This window comes from Myripristis murdjan, chromosome 20 (genome assembly GCF_902150065.1).
Source record: "Myripristis murdjan chromosome 20, fMyrMur1.1, whole genome shotgun sequence".
Taxonomy (NCBI): Eukaryota; Metazoa; Chordata; class Actinopteri; order Holocentriformes; family Holocentridae; genus Myripristis; species Myripristis murdjan.
The window spans coordinates 20,426,599-20,448,422 of NC_043999.1; the positions used below are offsets into that span (position 1 = coordinate 20,426,599).

At 40.5% G+C, this 21,824-nt stretch overlaps 1 protein-coding gene across 1 annotated transcript; it reads left to right on the forward strand.

Moving 5' to 3' along the window:
- Positions 1-2,541: 2,541 nt before the first annotated feature.
- LOC115378775 (kinesin-1 heavy chain) lies at positions 2,542-20,275 on the forward strand. The gene is made up of 26 exons (XM_030079266.1): positions 2,542-2,670; positions 5,728-5,815; positions 5,920-5,993; positions 6,117-6,221; positions 6,308-6,356; positions 6,611-6,666; positions 7,028-7,115; positions 7,715-7,839; positions 8,402-8,506; positions 9,180-9,325; positions 9,839-9,987; positions 10,652-10,851; positions 12,166-12,234; positions 12,606-12,812; positions 12,956-13,099; positions 13,865-14,053; positions 14,423-14,540; positions 14,794-14,849; positions 15,019-15,128; positions 15,645-15,746; positions 15,950-16,010; positions 16,093-16,164; positions 16,957-17,061; positions 17,209-17,425; positions 17,772-17,907; positions 18,394-20,275. The coding sequence occupies exons 1-26, from the start codon at positions 2,542-2,544 to the stop codon at positions 18,398-18,400; spliced, it is 2,907 nt and encodes a 968-aa protein (XP_029935126.1). The 3' UTR covers positions 18,401-20,275.
- The last annotated feature ends 1,549 nt before the right edge of the window (positions 20,276-21,824 follow it).

Here is a 21,824-nt window from a genome sequence, read left to right on the forward strand (position 1 = left end):
TTCAATTAATTCCTTTTAAAACCATGGGGGAAAAGGTGATAAGCAAATTAGAAGAAATTGACCTCAAAATTAACAAGAAACTAGTAAAAATTCCAAGAAAATGGCCAGAATACCAGCTAATAAGTTTGCAAAACTATAAGAAAACATATTTTTAAAAAATCCTGAAAAATTTGTTTTGAAAAATACAAGGATATTATAATTACTCTGAATATATATTTAATTTTACAGTACTCATTGTTATTTTTTTCATAATTTAATGATGAATATATTTTTGAAGAAATCATGTGAATATGCTCATTTTTCAAAGGGTGTGTATACACACAATAAAAGCAACACAAAGCTTTTGATTCATTTTGATGTTAAAAATCTCACTCCTAAACACTCTGTCCTCCTCACTTTGGAAATGGAGGCCATGCCTTCAGCCATGCTCTCCAGCATATCCCTACGGAAATAACAGACACCATTTTCTCACCATATTAACATTTACTACAACTAATAATAATAATTTATCTTTTGAAATTTCAGTTTATCTTTGACCTTACAACTTGACCAGCAAAAAAAAAAGGCAGACAAAAAGGGCCAAAGTAATGCTCAAGGCATTTTCATAAGTGTACAAAACAAGAGCATGACCTCAGAAATTATCATGTGAAGATTTTTACCATCATGTCCCATCACTAAGCAAGCAAATCGTGTACTAAGAAGAAAAGAAAAATCACATCATCCATCATGCATGCTAATAAAGAAACAATTGTGTTCTATCACATAGCAACTGATCTCTTTGCACAAATGCCACAGTACAGTTCCAGTGTATTTATCGGCTGGCACATAAAGCGTTTTTGATTCTAACCACAATGGAAAAAGAGGTGACTGTGGTCTGATGTAGTGGAAAATGATTAATATTTCAGTCCTCGCCTTCCCCTCTGTCTGCTCTCTAGTACACTGTAATGGAGCACTGCACTGAGCCAACCATCAGAAACACTTTCCATGAACTAGACTGACCAGGTGAATCCAGGTGAAAACTAGGATTTTTATTCCAGATATTATTTGTCATTCAGCCCTGAGGGGACAAAGATTAATAAAGAAATGCAGACGTGGTTTGTAAAAGGGGTGAAACTCATTATTAAAAAGGCAAATCAACCAATACACACTCTCATTTCAGAGCTTTATTGAGTTTCAGTCATCAGGAAGGAAAGGGGAATTCTAAGGTTGTAGAGTTTGCCTCAAGGCATTTGGTGCTCTGGTTTTCTTCTCATCGTTCGAGGATGAGGCAAGAAAACTGAAGGGCATTTATATTTTGTTACAAAACAGCAAGTTGTACCTTATCAGTTAAGTACCATGTTGTTGAAGGTACAAGATGAGCTTTGTCAAATAAAGCTTATAGAAACAAAAAAAGGCCTGCCAGTTTTTCCAGAAATCAGATTCATGGACTGAAATCAGCTGAACAAAGGAAGAAATAAAAACAGCGAGTTTTGCCTTTTTTCCCTCTCAATCAATCCAGGCTCGGGTGGAGTACAGAAAGCTGTCCTTAAATCAGTTAAAATTATAGTTTTTGTAGGTAGTCTACTGGCTCAGATTCTAGCAGCATATCAAACAAGAGTGTGAGTCTTTGGCTCAGCAGAGAATCAGTTTGTTTCAAGATTCACTAACTGGAAATTTAACACTGACTTTACTTTTTTTTTCTTTTTCTTGGAACGATTCAGTTTTATTTGGGTTTGTGAACCACAGTTGGAGTCAGTGTTTCAGCTTTATATCCACCATATACACATAGATTTCTGACCAGCTGAACCTGGAGAGGCTCATTTCATTCATCCATTCACTTCTGTCCTCTGTGCATGAGGGACACTGCACTGCAAATTACCTCATCCTCACCGTCTATGGCTACTATATCTTCCTCATATCTTTGCTGATCATCATTCGGGTGGTTCTTGCGCCTGTCGGCGGTGTGACGTCACCCCACCCTGCCTCACGAACCGGTGTGAAGCCTCCTAGAATAAAAAGTAAAAACGTCCGGTCACAGTTTTCAAAGTAAACCAGGCTATTGCAGGCAGACGGGGTTGTGACGGATTTTGAGTGAGCCTCAACCTAAGGAACTATTAGAAAATACCTTTCAACACGGTGCAATTTACTCATTTCAGCAGGCATATCTATTTCACTGCTAAATTTATTTATGAGCTTGATTAGTTGGCTTGTTCCTCGGCACACGCCTATATTTGTACATTATTTTGAAGACAAATCGCTTGTTTTCCGGTTTGATCTGCAACTTGACCCAGCTGGACATCAGAGGCGCTGTCACAGTGGAGTTTAAAGCCGGCCAGTGCCGCAGGTGCACCAACATGACTTTAACAACTTTTAATGAGAAATATTTTTTTTGACATTGCTGATATTTTTTAGGACTATTCCAATACATTTTTTTTTCTCGGGTCACTTGAAGCAGCAGCAGCAGCGCCTCGTCGTTTGCCTCCCTGCGGCTCGTCTTTGTGTCTGTAGCTGTCAAGGTGTGGACGGCCGGACCGGCTCGTCCATCCATCCGCAGCGGCCACCATGGCGGACCCGGAGGAGTCCACTGCTATCAAGGTGATGTGCCGCTTCAGGCCGCTGAACCGCTCGGAGCAGGCCCGAGGAGACAAGTACATCCCCAGGTTTTCGGGGGAAGACTGTGTGCAGATCGCGGTATGTTGAGGTCCACTTGTTACTTACTAACCCGCACCTTTCACTCAGTTAAAAAAAAAAAAAAAAACCTAAATGGTCACCCGGTTGTTTTCAGCTGAGATGTAAAGCGCATATTTCGGTCCTTAATTCTTCTTGTCGTAGTTTTAAATAACCATGAACACACACCTGTTACTGCAGAACCGTTACTTAAAGTTTGAATTATTGATAGGCTAACCTGTGCCGCTAACCTCTGTCCAGGTAGGCTACTTTTTCAGACTCATCCTCATTGGAGGAAGAATAACTTTCCAGCCAGTTTAATCAGTTAACATTTAGTAATACCTAATTTTCTAAAATTTAAATATATATTGAATAATGTATGAGTAACATCACCGGACGTATTCGCTGGGTGTAACCATACAGTAGCCCCGAGACAGAGTGGCACCAAACTCAGTGCAAAAATCTGTCAGTTTTATGATGCTTTGCTCATTGACAAATAGGATACAAATAATGTAACTTCAACTTTTTTTTTTTTTTTTTTTAACGTTTTCTAAATAACTTGAAGGCGCTTTTCAATTCGGCATACAAATAGCTAATCAGTCAATATTACTTTATTACTATTACTGCTTGTTGTATTTAGTCCCAGCTTGCCTGCCGTTCCCACAACTTTTTTTTTTTTTTTTTTTTTTTTGTGGGAACAGCTGTGTGAACCCAGAAAAAGGTTGTTGGTCATTCATTATGGCCAGACACTTCCCAAGACACATAATACCTTCTTTATTATAGCCTGCTTAGTTCACGGGTGACCACAAATGGTCATAAGTGGCAAGAGCTGCTGCATGGAAATAACAGAGAGTAAAGGGTTTAAGCTAATGTTACCCCTTGGAAAATTATTAATGCCCCCAGTTGTTTGTACCCATTGAAAATTAGAAGAATGAATGGGAGCTTTATCCAGAAATACTGACTTCCAGACATAAGCCTGCTGATAGCCAGTTGCTCCATACCCAAAAGGGTGAATGAAGCACATCTCTGTTGTCTACACCACCATTAGAACAGATCATATGATGTATTGTTATTTCCTTACAATATAAAAAAATATAAACTCAGTCCCTAGTCATATAGACCTCCCTGTCAGAGGCCCTCCCTCTTGACTGGTGACATTTATTTAGTTTTTAACATGCACATGTCTGAATGCTGTAAGCAGTTTTCTTTCATAGCTAGGACATTTTTGGTGTAGGCAGGTGTGGTGCTTAAACTATGTCAACTAGAGGAGGTATATCTTTTAATCGTTGTAGCCAGTAAGTTTTAGAAATTTTCTTTGCCCAGATTTGGCTTTTTATTACAAGTCCCTGTGTCTGTCTCATTTCATACACTCATAATTCCAAGGATAAGATGTAAAGAGAGGAATATGTATCTTTACTGTCATCATTAAGCTGGTTATCAAACGATCCCCACTGTAGGACACGGTATTAACAAGGCTACATTCAGACAGTCAGTAAAATGTGGCCTAAATCTGATTTTTTTGTTCTCAAATGTGACACAGATCTGATTTTTTATGCCATTGGGAACAGCCCAAAAAAAAAAAAAAAAAAAAAAAAAAATTGTGATTTGGGCCACTGTCATATGTCGTCCTAAATCAGATATGTATCTGCTTTCTGGTTATGTGATGGCTGTGTGAATGCTCAGATAAGAGTTTGTGGGGTTTTTTTTTTTTCACACTGAGCACACTCACATCAGCATTAATATTCATTCATTTTCAGCAGTTGTGGCCGAAGTAGAGTATAGCAAATACAACAGGAAGACAGGGAGGCTGCAAATTTAATAGATATATTGGAAGACGCTTCCGTCAGAGCCCTTGTTTTCCTTTTGCCCTCAGCCTCAACAGCTGATAGGCTGCCACACACCACAATTACCACAGGAGGCATATTTAAGAAACGAAACCCTCCTATTTCATTCATTGTGCATTCATTGTGCATTTACAGAAAGCTTGTTGTAAATGTAAGGATCCTTGAAGGTTCATATAAGCGTGTCAGAGATACTGTATATTTTGGCCCAAACGCATTCAGTGATTTGTAGACATTGTAGCCTATGTTAGCCTAGCTGCCATTTGTTTGATTTGGATGCACATTCTGGTGGGAAAGTGTATTTCAGTTTATGTAGTTGCAATGTGTGGACTGTTGTCATTGTGGCCACATGTATCTCTGGTACTGGTTTGGATGACTGGATCTTTGATGCACCTTGGGTGGATTTTTGCTAGGATTTTATGCACTTGCTCTGTCCAAATGCAATTTGGGAGTCTGCACTAGACAGTGTTGTGTGAATCAGCTGAGCCTGAGAGATAAAACTTCTTATGGAAAAAACAACCTGCACCGGTGTCTGATCTTCTCGAGTGTAAACCTAATGAAGGCCTGAATTGCACTGTCTACAAATGAAATGCTTTCCATGTCGATAAGTGTGCAGGTTTATTCACTTTAATAACTGATCTTCTGGAGTAGACATGTCTACTTGTCTTTATGGTTCGAGCACACAGAAGAAGAAAGACGTAAAATAGCTAACTTTATGTTCTCTAATCAGTCAATGGATAATTCTGTGTCAACATTTTGGTTTCCAAATAAAATGAGAATGGGGTGTCTGATTCAGCTGACACCCCATTTTTGATTGATTGATTCTGTCTTTTGGCAAATAAATTGTCTGAAGTGCATCTCTAATGACTCGCCTTTGAAAAATACAGAGACAGGACCTCTTGGCCAGGCTTGTAACTGTCAGTTTGTTACAAGCTGACTATCTGAACTGCTGAAGCAAGATAGCTCACCTTAAAACCTTATCCTGTACTGTTCAGAGCTCAGTGACCTGGCTTTTGTCCTTTCTCCTGCGTTTGTAAGATGATGATAGACATACTGGACCATGTTGTGAATGGTCCAGCCCTTCAGGTAAACTCCTAACAGAGCATGAAGCCTGGCTTGTGACATGGCAGTTTGTGTAGGCCAATTGCCACTGTAAGGCTTAATGTTGGGAAGGTTAACATGTCTTTCCAGCATTTGATTTGATGTTCAGTGTTTCCCTTCTTGTCCTTCTTCATCACAGGGTAAGCCATACTACTTTGACGGTGTGTTTCAGTCCAATACCACTCAGGAGCAATTCTACAATGCTGCCGCTCAGAAGATTGTCAGAGGTAAGCAGATTGTAGATGTGGTCTCACTGACTGCACATACAGCTTTGTTAATGGCGACCAGTGGAAATGTTCTCACACGTTGCCTTGTCTTTGTCTGTATACAGATGTCCTGGAGGGCTATAATGGGACAATATTTGCTTATGGGCAGACATCATCTGGCAAAACGCACACTATGGAGGTAGAAATATATAATATTGTACTTTCTAAAGCATAAAATTACAATCAATAAGGAAGCAAACATTCTGTGCTAGCTTGTGTACAGAATCCTTTTTAAAATATATATATATTTTGTCTTATAAAGGGGAAACTCCATGACCCAGATATGATGGGGATCACTCCTAGAATTGTTCAAGACATCTTCAACCACATTTTTTCCATGGATGAGAACCTGGAGTTTCATATCAAAGTATGTAAATCATTAATTGCCTTTAAATGGCAAGGAACACAAATCATAATGTAGGCAAAGTCTAATTAGAGACTTCCACTTTGCAGGTTTCATACTTTGAGATCTATTTGGACAAAATCAGGGACCTGTTGGATGGTATGTATTGATTTTTCATGTGGCTTGTTATTGTCCTTCAGTTTTCTCAAGCACAGGTCATTCCAAATGCAGCAGATCATAATTCAGCCTCAAACATTACGTTTCATCCAGAATCAAATGTCAGTAATAGAGAACCTACCTTTGTGGACTTGGTCATAAGAAGAGACATATTTCTCATCAACTCGATTATTTATTTGTTTGTTTGTTTGTTTGTTTGTTTGTTTATTTATTCATTCATTCATTCATTCCCACAGTATCAAAGACCAACCTTTCAGTAAAAGAGGATAAAAATAGGGTGCCCTATGTCAAGGTGAGGTGCATGATAAATTAAAACACTGAAACAGTGTCACAAGTCATATTGATCTTGTGAAAAACTTGATGTTTAGCACGATAAAAAACAGTCACAAGATATTCAGCATGCCTGTTGGAACATAAGACATTTTTCATATTACATTACCAATTTCACCATAAATTTCCACACAGAGAGTGAATATAAGGAAGACTGTTATATAAATACGAAGAAAACACTCTCCCTGTAAATGTCTCAGGCTTTGAAAGCATTGACCTTATTCAGTATGGTTTTCTCCCTCAGATAATTGTCCCTTTGTAAATCCAGGCTGCCGTGGGCCGATTGAAAATGGTGGTTCCTTGTGATGTGTGTGTATCCTCAGGGGTGTACTGAGCGTTTTGTGTGCAGTCCTGAGGAGGTCTTGGACGCCATAGACGAGGGCAAAAACAACAGAATCGTGGCTGTCACAAGTGAGTTCCTACACTGAGCGCCTTCAGTGCTGCTGCCTCTCACGGGTTCAACCTCAGTGGGTCTCCTGACTATATCCAGGTTCACATCAGCCATGGAGCTGTTTGTGCTTAACAGGCGAGGCAGCGGGCCTTTGCTGGGGCTAATGGCCCCTCCCCACCAAGGATGAATTTTGCGGTAATAAAGTAAAAATAGATGTAGTTCTTTTTGCCTGCTTGCACACTGGCTCCATAACGTTCCCGTGATGCTGCTTAGTGTTTTTTTTTTTTTTTTTTTTTTTTTTTTTTTTTAATTTGGCAGGACTTTAAACTGTACTCATTAAGCAGTATCTTGGCTTTCACAACACTTGTTTGTATCTCATTTTGTAAAAAATGTTTGAGACAGGAAACCATGTTGCCATTGTTCAGGAAAATACAATTTAATAAGTTGTCATTGATTAACTTTATGCTCTTACTAAGGAAAGAAGTGAAATTTCATTGATGTTAGTGCACACTTCTCAGTGTCATGTTATTTTTGTGATTAGCGCAATGGCTAATTGTCTGTGTATGTGTGTGCATATGCATGTGTGTGTATCTGTGTTATGTGCACATGTGCATGACAGACATGAATGAGCACAGTTCCAGAAGTCACAGCATCTTCCTCATCAACATCAAGCAGGAAAATGCTCAGACTGAACAAAAACTCACCGGAAAGCTCTACCTCGTTGATCTGGCTGGGAGTGAAAAAGTATGCAACTCTCTCACACTTCCTCCATCTGTCTCTCTGACTTCCCCCTAGTTTCTCTGTTTCTGCAGCTTTTTGTAGTTATCTAAGCCTTTTAAAAATAATTACTCAAACTTACCACCACAAGCACAGTTAGCCTTTCACTGTATTAATAGTTTTGATAACATAATTTGATTAGCACCTCTGCTGCAGGATGCCCCAATAATCTCTCCATCAATGTAGACTGTTGATAAGCCGAGGAAAGCACTAAGCTCCAGAAAAGCCAAGAACATGCTTTGTCAACCTTCTTTTTCTAAGCTTTTTTCCTAACCTTGTTATTAATTGAATATTTACCTCCTTACATTTTCTTTGTTGTTATTTGACTGTTTTTGGATAGCTATTACCACACTCTGATCAGATATCAGTTGTGTAGTGTAATCCTGTTACATAATGGCATTATTTCAAATGCTGTGATCTGGTTTTAGGGTTATCATGATCACAATTACGGCTCTGGCTTATTCTTATTGAAACTGTGTGTTTGTTTGTGTGTGTGTGTGTGTGTGTGTGTGTGTGTGTCTGTGTGCAGGTGGGAAAAACTGGAGCAGAAGGCACCGTGCTGGATGAAGCAAAAATGATCAACAAGTCCCTGTCATCACTTGGAAACGTCATTTCCGCTCTGGCAGAGGGGACGGTGAGATGCCACCGACCTCCTAAGATTAATTGTAATACAGGGAGGGAGAGCAAGCTGAGATATAGGACAGTGTGTTTATAGAGTGGGAACCAGCAATGCAAAATATTGCCAAATTGTGTCTATATTCATGTTCTCACAAGTTTCAAGGGTGGTTGGTCCCATGCTGTTTTCATGTGTTCAACTGTCATGTCAAATAACAGGAGAGCACAGATCCTAGATTGAAAAGGAGTATAATTAGGGTTTTCAGAAAGGTCTGGAAATAATGGAAAGGTATGGAATTATGTGATTAAATGATTCAGAAAATTTCCATTGCTTTAAAAGAATCAAAATGTGTTTGGTTTGTAAAAAGCCTGAAAACTTCACATTGCACAGTGCTTGCCCTTTGCAGAGACTTTGCATATGATTGAGGATTATTAATCAAAGGTTATCAGATTATATAGTAAGATATACAACATAATTAGAGAAAAATGTGTTTTGTCTAAAATAAGATCTTGAAGTACAGCATTTCAAAATCTAAAATGTGTAGGAATCCTGCATAATACTGTGACAAATTAATGCTGCAGCCGTAAAAATGAAACCTGGAAATATTAAAGACCCTGAATCGGGTTTTACAGCAGACACACAATCCATACCATAAGATTCTGGACTAACTGTACCACCCTCCCTGTGTCAGGCCTACGTGCCGTACCGAGACAGTAAGATGACTAGGATCCTGCAGGACTCCCTGGGAGGGAACTGCCGGACCACCATGGTCATCTGCTGCTCACCCTCAGAGTTCAACGAAGCCGAGACCAGGTCCACTCTCCTGTTTGGACAAAGGTAGACACACATGCAGTACACACACACTCAAACGTATCCACATATCTAGTACTACAGCAGTTTGAGTTTTAGAAAAACAATTGGATTCTCTAGAAATCCAGCAGCACTTTTGCAAAACTACAGCTAACCAGCTACAATAAAAAAATATAAATCAGAGAAAACACTGTGAAAGTGAAAGTGAAAATTTTTGGTTGGTATTTCCATCCATACAAAGATCAAGTACATGGAGACATTGTTTGAGAACTGAAAAATTGCTTTACAGCCTTTTAATTAAGTAGATATAGTAGATGGATTGTGGATAATGATTTGTAGATATTTTTTTCAAGTACTGTAAACTGGTGAGGGGTAAAGTGTCTCAGAACAGACTAAATGACTTAACCTTGCCTCTTAGTGAAAGTGGTGGGGGGAAAAATATTAGCGTAAGCTCCGTTAACTGTCTTTGAAAAACAGCTGCTGTCAGTATGGCCATAATAGACATATTTCTCTGTTTTTGTCACCTTGCTCTTCCACTAGAGCAAAGACCATCAAGAACCAAGTGAGTATGAATGTGGAGCTGACAGCAGAGCAGTGGAAGAAGAAATGTGAGAAGGAGAAGGAGAAGAACAAGACTTTGAAGAACACAATCACCTGGCTTGAGAACGAGCTCAACCGCTGGAGGAATGGTGAGAAACGCACATACTAGCAACACCGATGAAACATCTCACACTTGAATTTGCCATTTCAATGATTTTATCTCTGTCAGCCGAACATACCCTGATGCCCTGAAAGGTTCCTGTGCAGGTTTGGAAATGTCTTTGGAAAGACAACTTGCTTGGTCTGTCACGCTTGAAAAGTTGCATCTGGCAAGTTTTGTCATGTTTCATTAGGGCTGAATCACACTGGTCCTATTTTGGGCTTTAACAGGATATGGTTGGCTTGTTGCAAGGAAAATAAAGAAAGAATCCCTTGTTTTAAAGATCCATACTGGCCATGAGATGAAGAATGTTGCCATGGTTCTCCAGTTCAGAGGTTTTGCATGATCAAGATATAATTTTAGATTTCAGGGTTTGTGATTAGTTTTCCAGCATGTCTATTATTTAGCCTGTATTGTAATGTTCCCAGGTTGATACAGATAAGCCAATATGAGGTCAGGAGTTGCCCCTTCCTTCAAGACAGTACCATTTGTAGGAGAAATTCACTCGGTCATGTTAATTTTGGCAGAATGACATCATCTATATCTGTAGAGAATGTCTTGCTGATTTATCTAAAGGGAGGGGTTTCAGAAAATTCAGTTCCAGGTTGTGTGGGTGTCTCTGAGCCGGTCTCTATCTCTGTTGCCCCCTGCAGGAGAGAATGTACCAGTAGAGGAACAGTTCGACAAGGAGAAGGCCAAAGCAGAGGTCCAGGCCCTTGACAGTACGCCCAACAATGACAAGGCAGCGCCCACTCCTACCCACAGCACCCTCCCTGGGGTCAAACTCACTGACGCTGAGAAAGAGAAGTGTGAGGCAGAGATAGCCAAGCTCTACAAAGAGTTGGATGACAAGGTGAAGAGACATTAACTGTTCACACTGTGGTTTAGTCACTGTTATATTGTCAACCTTTGACATCCTCCAAAAAGTCTGAATTTTTTTGTTGTAATGTATATATTTGAACTTTAGAGTGTTTGCTCCTTTACTTTGGCTCATTTGAGAAGGTGAGAACAATGTCATTTGTTCTCAGGTGTTAACAAATAACTGCCCACAAGACGCCCACAATCACAAGCCTCTGTGAAAACATATTAACTACAGGATGCAACCCCAAAATGACGGATGCTCATATTAGGTATTTCTTCATGAATTTGTAACCAGTATGAAAACTGGTGAAGATGAATTACAACAAAAAGCATTGAAACGTTTATCATGCAACAATGTCTTAAGTGTGTCCACTAAAGGAACCTCTTGTGAACCCATGCTTTTGGCTTGTTTACAAGACCTAGTTTGCTTGTGATTGGACAGTGTGAAATCACTGTGGTTCACACCGAAGGGTTAGGGTTAGGATTAGCTGATCACATACTTAATAGCATGCCGTCCTCTCTTCATCTCATTCACAGAATGCTTATATAAGCAGCTTAGATACAACTTGAAAAAGGTGCACGGCATTTTTTGTCTATGTCCCCTTTTAATTCACAGCAGACAATCACAATACAAACAGATCTGTACATATTTGTCCTCAGTTGAGTCTTGGAGCCATGAGGTGGAAGTCAGAGGTGGGAAACAGTGTCAGTGGTTGCAGGACCTCAGTTTGGCTCTGATACCAAAAATACCATGGCTGTTTTGTGTCTGACATTTTTGTTCAAAATGCAAGGTAAATAAGAGCCTTTGAACTTTCAACTTGGTTTGAGGCTAATAAGGGCAACCAGTAAATGTAGAGGAAAGAAAGCATGGATTGCAGTGGCATGAAAAAAACAAGTTGTTTATCTGATGTTTAAAACTCACCTTACTACCAGCATTTGCACAAGTTACCCGTCTCATACGGTATTAGAATTAACTTAACTTGTAACTGCTGTATATGGCTGAAGCACACTGAATATGATGCTCCCAAAATGATTTTCTAATTTTTTGCAGTGCCACTTATTGGCCAGCAGAGGTCATGGTCGATGCTGTGTTCAACATTGCACTGGTTTCTGTGGAAACACTGTATTTTACCCTGCGTTTTACAAATGTATTTTATTGATTTATTTTAGCATTTCCAAATCAAGACTTGGGTGCTATGGGTTTTTTTAAGGCACCCTGCCATAGCACAAATCAAGGAAACATTCACTGCATTCATCAATGCCAATTTCTCTCTTGCTCTTTCTTACTACTCTACCCCTTCTCCAGGATGATGAGATCAACCAGCAGTCTCAGCTAGTGGAGAAGCTCAAGCAGCAGATGTTGGACCAAGAGGAGGTGAGCCCCCCCTGCTGTCCCTCAGCCCTCCAGCACTTCCTGTTAGCACAGGCTCAGTTTGATGGCAGTTAGCAGACCAACAGGCGCCCCTGCAGGAGAGGTCAGGCTGTTAGCTCACCCACAGCAAGCTCAGGGAAATGCATTAAACACCCGAGGGCCGTAGTAACACAGAAATGTACTTTGTGGATATCTTGTCAGTTATTTTTTGCTCTTTTTGCAGAAATATGATTTGGTTCACTATCGTTAGAGAACACACACATAGCAAGATTTTTCCCTATTACAGGTTGAAAGCATCACTGCATGTCGCCTTTTGTTCTCATTACACTGAACATCACCTTCCTATCTTCTCTGCTCCTCATCCTCTGCTGTAGCTCCTCGCCTCCTCACGCCGGGACCACGACAACCTGCAAACGGAGCTAAACCGTCTGCTGGCAGAGAACGAAGCCTCTAAGGAAGAGGTGAAGGAGGTGCTGCAGGCTCTGGAGGAGCTTGCTGTTAACTATGACCAGAAGAGCCAGGAGGTGGAGGACAAGACAAAAGAGTTTGAAGCCCTCAGCGAGGAGCTTAACCAGAAATCGGTGAGCAGGTTACAGCTTTAGTCGTCTGTATCCATTGGAAAATCATGATGCCAGTGCCAATACACTACACAGATTTACTGCATTGTCTGTCAGCTGTCTCATCTCTGTCATATTATCTTCATCTTATCTTCTGCCCCTGCCAGAGCTCCTTAGCCTCCATCGACTCTGAACTCCAGAAGCTAAAGGAGATGACCAACCACCAGAAGAAGAGGGTCACTGAGATGATGTCATCACTGCTCAAAGACCTGGCTGAGATTGGCATCGCTGTGGGCAGCAACGACATCAAGGTCACCCATCTCAGCCTCGCCCTACTTATAATAATTCTTTTTTTGATATGAGTTTTAGGTTTCAAGTCAGTGGTATCCATGTTCAGTGTACTTTACCCTTCATCTTACACCAAAATGGAAGGCTCAGTTATCTCTTGTGAAAAGTAGGTAATGCATGTAAGATGCCATTTTGTGGCTGTTTTTGTTCAAACTGCCTTATAGTCCCACAGTTGCATGCACAGGGGCTCAACTGGGAATCAAACCCCAAAGGATTCCCATTTATGGTCATCCTTTTTCCATTTTTTATTATCATTATTCTATTGTTATTTTAATTTTTGGTAATACCTTTTGCACACCATTTCCAAGAAATTAGTCAGTCGTTAATCCAGTTCAGTGACCTCTTTTTCCTCCAATTTCCTGTTGAAGAAGTTTTTGAGTCTTTTCTTTGTGTGATGGCTAACTACCCAGCTCTTACTCTGTTAGTTTGAAGCAAGCTGTTGCTGCTTCTTGGAATGTAAAAACATGCATTTCATGTGCACTAGGGGATTTTGTGCCTGAACAGACCTACCAGAGGCTGGGTGTTTAATAGCAAAGCTTTCACAAGCTTACTGGGTATAGGTTGAATAACTCTGTTATATAAGTTAGTGATTAGCAAAACAGACATTTATATGAGAATGGTACAAATTATTACTCAAAGGCTATACAGAGCAAAATGACACAGAAAACATAGTTCTTTTTGCACCTAACTAGCTTTCAGAACTACCCCTCTGTAATCTTCCCATTCAGCAACAAGAGAGCAGTGGTCTGATTGACGAGGAGTTCACCGTAGCCCGCCTCTACATTAGTAAGATGAAGTCGGAGGTGAAGAGCATGGTGAAGCGCAGCAAGCAGCTGGAGAGCGCCCAGACTGAGAGCGACCAGAAAATAGATGAGAACGAGAAGGAGCTGGCTGCCAGACAGTTGCTTATCTCCCAGGTAACTGTGCTTTTTTCCCACTGTTGCCTTTGCCATCATGATTAATCTCACTATAGTGACAGTGGTGCTTAATTAAAATTTGATTTTAAAAGTTTTAAAAGTTGATTTTTACAGTGTAGTACCAACCACTCATTCAAAAATTAGTCCATGTTGCACCATGGAGAATTCATGTTGGCATGTCTAGCACTGCCTGCTCTGGGTGTAGGAAAGCTGTGGAGTATGTGCTATGAACTGTGGGCGCTTTAATCACAAGTGACAGTGTTATTGCTGTAGGTGCATTTGTGTCATGTTACCCCCCCACCTCTGCCACCACACACACACACATACAAACACAACCCTTTTCTTTTTTTGCCATCTCGTGGTCTTCAGCATGAAGCAAAGATCAAGTCCCTGACAGAGTGTCTTCAGAATGTGGAGCAGAAGAAGAGACAGCTGGAGGAAAATGTGGACTCTCTTCATGACGAGCTGGTCAAGATCAGCGCACAAGGTGAGCACAACTCACCATTACTCTGCTGCCAGTGGTTTTCTGAGAACACATGCCTAGAGCACTAAGACAGACATGATTATATGTCAATAAATCTTTTACAAATCCAAAATTTGGAATGCTAATGCAAGCTGAAAAGTAGGACTGTTAGAAATGATTTGTTATGTGTATTTCTTAAAGCTCTAACAGGATTCTTAGGATGCCAGCACCACCTAGTGATGAAATGAACTGACACTCATTTTGTTTCTGCGTCCAGGGAAAGTCCATGCCATGGAGCAGGAGAATGAGATACAGTCTGCTAATGAAGTCAAGGTACATCCAACAACTGCTCTGTCCCTTTACTTTTGAACATGTGGCAAAACAAGGGGCTAGTTTTTAAGTGAGTTTAATCTCTCCTTGGTGCCAGCTGGATGTAACTGTGACATCACAGACTGTTTGTTTGTGGTGAGCCACAAATAAAACAGTGCTTTCCTTTCTTCAGGAAGCTGTGCAGAAGCAGATCCAGTCTCACAGGGAGACCCATCAGAAGCAGATCACCAGCCTGAGAGACGATCTGGACAACAAGGAGAAACTCATCACTGAGCTGCAGGAGTAAGACACCACACCACCAATCTTTCACTTTGAGTTTCTCTCCTCAAATGGATTTCACTTATAAATCAGCACAAACACTTAGGGTGCTTTCACGCATGTAACATTCATTTCCTTTGTTCCAATTAAAGAGATAAAATGATACATCAACATACTTTAGCTCTGCCCTGACATTTGGTGATCTGGTTTGTGTGTGTGCGTACATACAGCTAAAGTGAATTCTCAATTACAATTAGATTGAAACAGATTTTGTCACTGATTACATTTATTTCTGATGTATCATAAATATGTTTCTTATCAACATATCTTGGCCCGATACAACTCAGTTACATTCAGAGGGAAACAATGAGGAAGTGGCAAGCTCAGCCGGCTTGTTTTGTCCTGCATCTGAGTGTGATTGCTGTGCTCACATGCGCACAAACAAACCGATCTTTGGGAGGAAACACTCCTGGATTCGAAATAACTGCTCCATACGAGCCAGGCGTGAAAGTACCCTTACTGTCTGCTTTGTGTATCCAGTCTGAACCAGAAGATCATGCTGGAGCAGGAGAGGCTGAGGGTGGAGCATGAGAAACTCAAGACTGTCGACCAGGAGAAGAGCCGCAAGCTGCAGGAGCTCACGTAAGTGTCGATGCTAAATCAACTTGGGAGTGTCAGCACAGGCTTTTCAGAATGATGATTAACTACAGCTGATTCATATTTCATCATCCTCACTTAAATTAAGGCTTCATCCTGTCAGCAATGGGAAATATGTACGGCAAACTACAAGTTGTTCCCTGCTGAATGTGCTCTTTACTAAGTAACATCAATTTCTGTGCCTTCAGACTGATACAGGACAGGAGGGAGCAGGCCAAACAGGACTTGAAGGGACTAGAGGAGACTGTGGTGAGTTATTGACAAGTGCATTTACTTCTCTGTTCACTTAGTGTCACTATATTTCTGAGTTTGTTTCTGTGCTGTCACGCAGGCCAAAGAGCTGCAGACCCTCCACAACCTGAGGAGGCTGTTTGTCCAAGACTTGGCTGCTCGAGTCAAAAAGGTAAAACATGCTGATTAGATAGAGTTTCAGTAATTCAAGACACAGCAGCGTCTCGCACATCGTAGTGGTAGGTTGTAGTTTAACATCAAGCTGTGTCTTTACCTTCATATCCCACTGTTAGCTATTATTTGCTAATGGGACATTATTATTGACATCATCACTCAGCTGCTTCATCTTGTCATTGTCACTGTTTTTTTTTTTTTGTGCGTCTGTGGTGTAGTATCTCATGAGCCCCTCTTGCAGAAAACCACAGTCATTACCTGGAATGAGACGCATGTCTGCATGTGTTTCATCCACCAGCTGCAACCCATTTAATTTGCACAATGCTAAAATTTTAATGAATCCAGGGGAAGACAAAAAATATCTGCAATAAGTAGGCCATCTGATTCTTCAAAGGTAGCAGCTGTAAATAAGGGATTCACACCCTGGGTGTTATGCTCCTCTCCAGCCCTCAGGCTGAGGCTTGATGAGATAAGCTATGACAAACCAGGCTTTCCTGGATTGGAGAGATAATGTCTCTTGGTGCCATATCCATCCAAATTCTGCAGCTTATCGCCTTGTTTAGTCACAAATGGTATACTATGGCTTGTGGGGGTTTTGGATCCAGACATCCATTAAATCATCACTTTAATCTTCTCTTTAAATATAGACACAAGGGTGTGTCTTCTCATAGATAAAAAAGCAACAAATGAGATGTAGGAGAACTGATAAATGAATAGAGAAGTAAAACATGGATTGATATCAGTTGTTAGGTGTTACCTGGTGATAAAGCTTTGTGTTGTGTCTGAGCAGAGTGGTGATATGGACTCAGTAGAAACCGGAGACAGCACTGCCCAGAAACAGAAGATCTCCTTCCTGGAGAACAACCTTGAGCAGCTCACCAAAGTCCACAAACAGGTGACAATATGTGTAAACACAGCTAAAATGGCTATAGTTGAATCTAGGAGAATTAAATTAGGACACGCATGAGCTTGCATAACAAAAGCATGCATATGTAAACAAAAAAAGTTAGGGCTGTCCTAACCTGTATGTGTCTTCCTTCAGCTGGTGCGGGACAACGCCGACCTTCGCTGTGAGATTCCTAAACTGGAGAAGCGCCTGAGGGCCACGGCTGAGCGGGTCATATCCCTCGAGGGGGCTCTGAAGGAGGCCAAAGAGAATGCAGCTCGGGACCGTAAGCGCTATCAGCAGGAGGTGGACCGCATCAAGGAGGCCGTCAAAGCTAAAAACATGGCCAGGAGGGGAAACTCAGCTCAGATAGGTCAGTGGAGACACACACACCCACACAGGGGTGTAACATATCATTCCCCTGTAAAGATGCACAGTTAACCAACAGCAATGATGAAAATCCCCAAAACTGGAGTTCCAGTTTCCACATGACAATAGCGGTATTATGAAGACTAATCCTCATGTGCAGAATGACATGGGGTTGCTTATAGGAGCTGGGCAACGAGACCATCACTTAACTTCTCTGAGCGATGACCAATGACAAAATTTTGGAAAACATAGTAGTGCCATGGGCCCTGAGTGTTTTCATTTGCCTTTATGACATCCCAGCCATTTCACTGAATGTAGCACCTGTTGTCTGTCTGTGTGTTAAACCCCAGCCAAGCCCATCCGACCGGGTCAGCAGCCCGTCACCACTCCTGCGAACCCCAGCGTCAACAGGGCCAACCTCATCCAGAACAACCAGCCTGTCAGCATCAAGGGAGGTGGCAACATCAACAACCAAGAAAACACTGGGTAAACCGGGGCTTATTTTATGATAATGACCGGCTCTCTGTACATTATCCTTTACTTATTACCCAGCTATGTTGAATGCTCTATTCTGATTGGTCAGTTAAGGCTTTCTGTGGTGGGTTATTTCTGAATATAGGATTGTTATCAAGGCAGTTTTCAAGCTGTGGCCTCATCACCACACCATATAAGCACATATAAGCACAATGTTTGATTAAGTATAAGTGTCTTGCTGTATGTTTTGTCATTGTATTCTAGCAAACATCCAAGAGTTGCATATCAGAATGTAACAATAAAGGGACTTGTAGAACCCATTTACACCTGGTATTAAAATGCGATCTGAATAAGGAAAAGGACATGCTCATGCAAGGTGTAAATGCAAGTCCTGACATCAGATCTTATTATCCAGACAATATATATGGAGACAGAGATTATGTTTTAATGTAAATGGGGCTTCAGTTTCACCCTTTCCCTATCTGTATTCCTTTACAGCTGCTGAAGGTGGAAAACATTCACTGGAACAAGAAGTAAACATCGCCCAGAGAAGTTTGCATTCCACAATGAACTTTCACCCGGAATCTTTCTTACAAATACCAAAGAATTTATGTGTGTGTGTCCGTGTGTGTGTGTGCGTGTGAGATTGTGTGTCTGTGTGTGAGAGTGTACATACAGTTTATGAAATGTATTTATTTATCCAAATCATGGGTTTTGTTTGTTTTTCTTTCAGGCTTTTGGTTTTCCAAGTACAAAGATTTGCTGCCTGTCAGTTAAAATTAACATATTAATGTAGCACATAAAGTTATGAATTTCTTCATCTTTCTTTTAGTTTCTTAACATGCACAGTTGTCAGTAGGTTCCTAAGATATTAATCTGCACTATGCCAAGGTGAATGTTTGAGTCAGAGTTTATGATGATGATGACGATGACGATGACGATGACAATCATCATCGTCGTCATCATTATAATCATTCAGCACTTTATGCTGTCATCTTGTACCTTCTTCATAACTGGACTATCACACAATATCCCCATTTATCTTTCTTTAGTCATTGTAATTTAATGAATCTGGCTGCTATGACTTTTTAATTTCCCTCTGGGGATTTATAAAGTCATCAATCTGTGTGTCTGCCTAAAGACACTAACTGCAGAAGGAAACCCCTGTGTGTAATGTTATGCCACTGTCTAGTGTACAGCTAAGACTCAGCACTGACCTTGTTTCTCTTAGCTTTATATTCAAAAATGTCTTGGGAGGATTTTCAACATTTGGGAAAAAATGTGAAGTGAGTTGCAGATGTTAAAAAGAAACAACAACAAAAAACTAAGCAAGTTTTTTTAATGAAACACTGGCAAGTGTTGCCACTTTATGTCACATCATGATGACCTAAATATTCTGTCAGTGCACTGTGTTATAGAAACAATAATGGCTGAACTGCATCATAATGCACCCACTGTGTCATGTACCAGTGAAGTGTGTGCAGCCTGTCAGAGCATTCAGAAATGTTTTCACCGCCCTCACAGTTTGTCACAGGAGTGTTTACCACAGTTCAGTGCTGAGTGAGGACGAACTGAGAGATATAAAGGATCATTTCGTGAACATCTCACTCCACAACAACTGTAAACAAGAATGATTTTTTCAGTCTTTCAGCATATGCACATTCTGTTTCTTGTGCTTGCATAGGCTGTATTCTCACTGTGCCTTTATTAGCAAAGTATTTCCTTTGTTTCCAACTATTTCCAAAAGTATTCCCCCCTCCCCAAGCAGTCACATTGTCTATTAGAGTGCCATTATTCTGCACTACAGTAGGTAGAGACAAATGTTTTGTTTGTTTGTTAGTTAGTTAGTTAGTTTGCTTTGCTGGCTTACTGCAGGCAAGAGCTGTAGTTCACATCTTTTATTTTTTTTCTTTCTAAACTTTTTAAGCATACTATTTTGGGTTAACAGACATGCTTTTATTTACCATAAGAAAATGGATGGTTCAGTTGCACAGTTTTTGCCCATGTTACAACTCGGTCAGTTCTGCTGCAGTGGCCTCAATTCTCCTGACCGACACTGAGCGAGGGCAGTATTGACCCATTATAGTGAACATTAGCTAAATAGCTCAAGTCCACAGGTGGGACCTACTTTTAAAACAGCTAATCTTTACTAAAATGAAAAATTGCCTACAAAATAGATCTCATGGTTTCTTTTTCACACTTTAGTAAATCTTCATTGAACGTTCACCTAAAGCACTTTTGAAATGTATTTCTGAAGCAAGTCTGTTGCTTAAAGCCTCTCAAATACTGATTATGCCACAGAAAATGAGTGTTATCACTGGAATTATTTTTGTGTTTAAATTAAGCTTGAGAACTCACTTGAAATGATTGTCTATGAACATGTATATGACTAAACCTCCACAGGGAGGCCGTTAGTGCTTTCTGCAGCCTTGGTCCTCAAGTTTTTACCTTAGAGATGATTCCAATAAAGTCTCAAGGTGAAACGTTGTTGTAAGGCTTTCATTACCCACCATAAGAATATAGTTGAAAAGCTGTTTTTTGTTTGTTTGTTTGTTTTTTTTGGAATTGAAATATCAATGCATGCCATACACTAGTTAGGAAAATACTTAGGTTTGTGAATATGAGAATCCTAAAATTATGCAGTATTTTTTAAAGTAATGGGTGCCCTTGAAAGTATTTTTTAAATTATTAATATATAGCACACATATGTGTTAATATATCAACATGCCTAAACTATCTCAACCTGTCCTCGCATCTACATTTCACATCTTGAAGGAAAACCCTGTGATGGAGATTGTGATGATAAAGCAACAGTTTTAAAATGACTGATTACTTGACTTAGCAAGATCATGAGTGCAAGGTGAGACTGAGACCCCTGAGTTAACCCCTGAGCAGATTTTGGGAGCATATTTTTGCTTGTGTATATTTTTAATATAGCCACGATCCATCCACATCCTTAAACCAGCAGGGTGTGCCTTTAAATGAATCAATTCACATGAAGAGGACTGATGTGCTAAAAATATTGTCTGTCAGTTGAAACATTTCATTTTATTGGCTGAAGCAAATCTAGTCTTTAATTAAACTAAATTTCATGCCAGTCTTTACAGTCTTCCTGGATCATCTGATCACTAAATCATTCATGATCCAGCTCACACAGTAAAGCCCCCTGCTGTGAGAGTCACACAGAGCTGTGCTATAATGATGGGGAAAAACAGCTTTACATTTTTATCCCAGAACATTTGATCATATTCAGGCTTGCTTCCAGAGTGTGAAAATGAAAATAAAAGTGGTGATGAGCTGCATCATCATAATAATAATTATTATGATTAAAAGAAAATAAAATAGTTTGAAAAGAAAATGGCATTCATTATAAATGTTTTCATGTAATAGAGCCCCAGAAGACACAAACAAGGAACCCCTTAAAGAAAGTTTTACCCAAAACCTCCCATATATAAAGAGATGTTTGCCACTAATGAGTTAGTTGCATAAGTATGAACATAATAATGTGGATAATATGGTCTCAGTAGAAATAGAGTTGATCTTATAAACTGTCTGGAAGGACCATTTTTTGCTGAATTAAACTCTTGGGAAATTACACCTATGCCTCATTTTGCTGGGAACCCCCTGGAAACCCTTTCAGGACCGCAAAGTGTCCCCAGGCCTCAGCTTGGGAACCACCGAGCACTGAGGTGTTGAGCCGGGAGGGGGCAGGCCGGCAGCGGGGCTGGTCGCCGTCTATCAGCGCTGACAGACGGGCGGGGTGAGAGCGACAGACTGGTGTGCTGAGAGAGAGCAGGGCTGCGTCAAGACAGCCGCAGCGACACAAACACACACCGGAAGTCACTCGATCCGACCTTCAAGATAATGGCGTTAGGAGGCACACAAAATAGCAAAATATAAACGTGAGATTAATATGGGTGGAAACAGCA

What these genes read in the sequence shown, in the direction of transcription:
- LOC115378775 (XM_030079266.1), top strand. Translation starts at nt 2,542, where the DNA reads ATGGCGGACCCGGAGGAGTCCACTGCTATCAAGGTGATGTGCCGCTTC. An exon ending in AGGGACTAGAGGAGACTGTG is followed by an intron (nt 16,011 to 16,092) that starts GTGAGTTATTGA and finishes GCTGTCACGCAG; the next exon opens with GCCAAAGAGCTGCAGACCCT. An exon ending in GGGAAACTCAGCTCAGATAG is followed by an intron (nt 17,426 to 17,771) that starts GTCAGTGGAGAC and finishes GTTAAACCCCAG; the next exon opens with CCAAGCCCATCCGACCGGGT.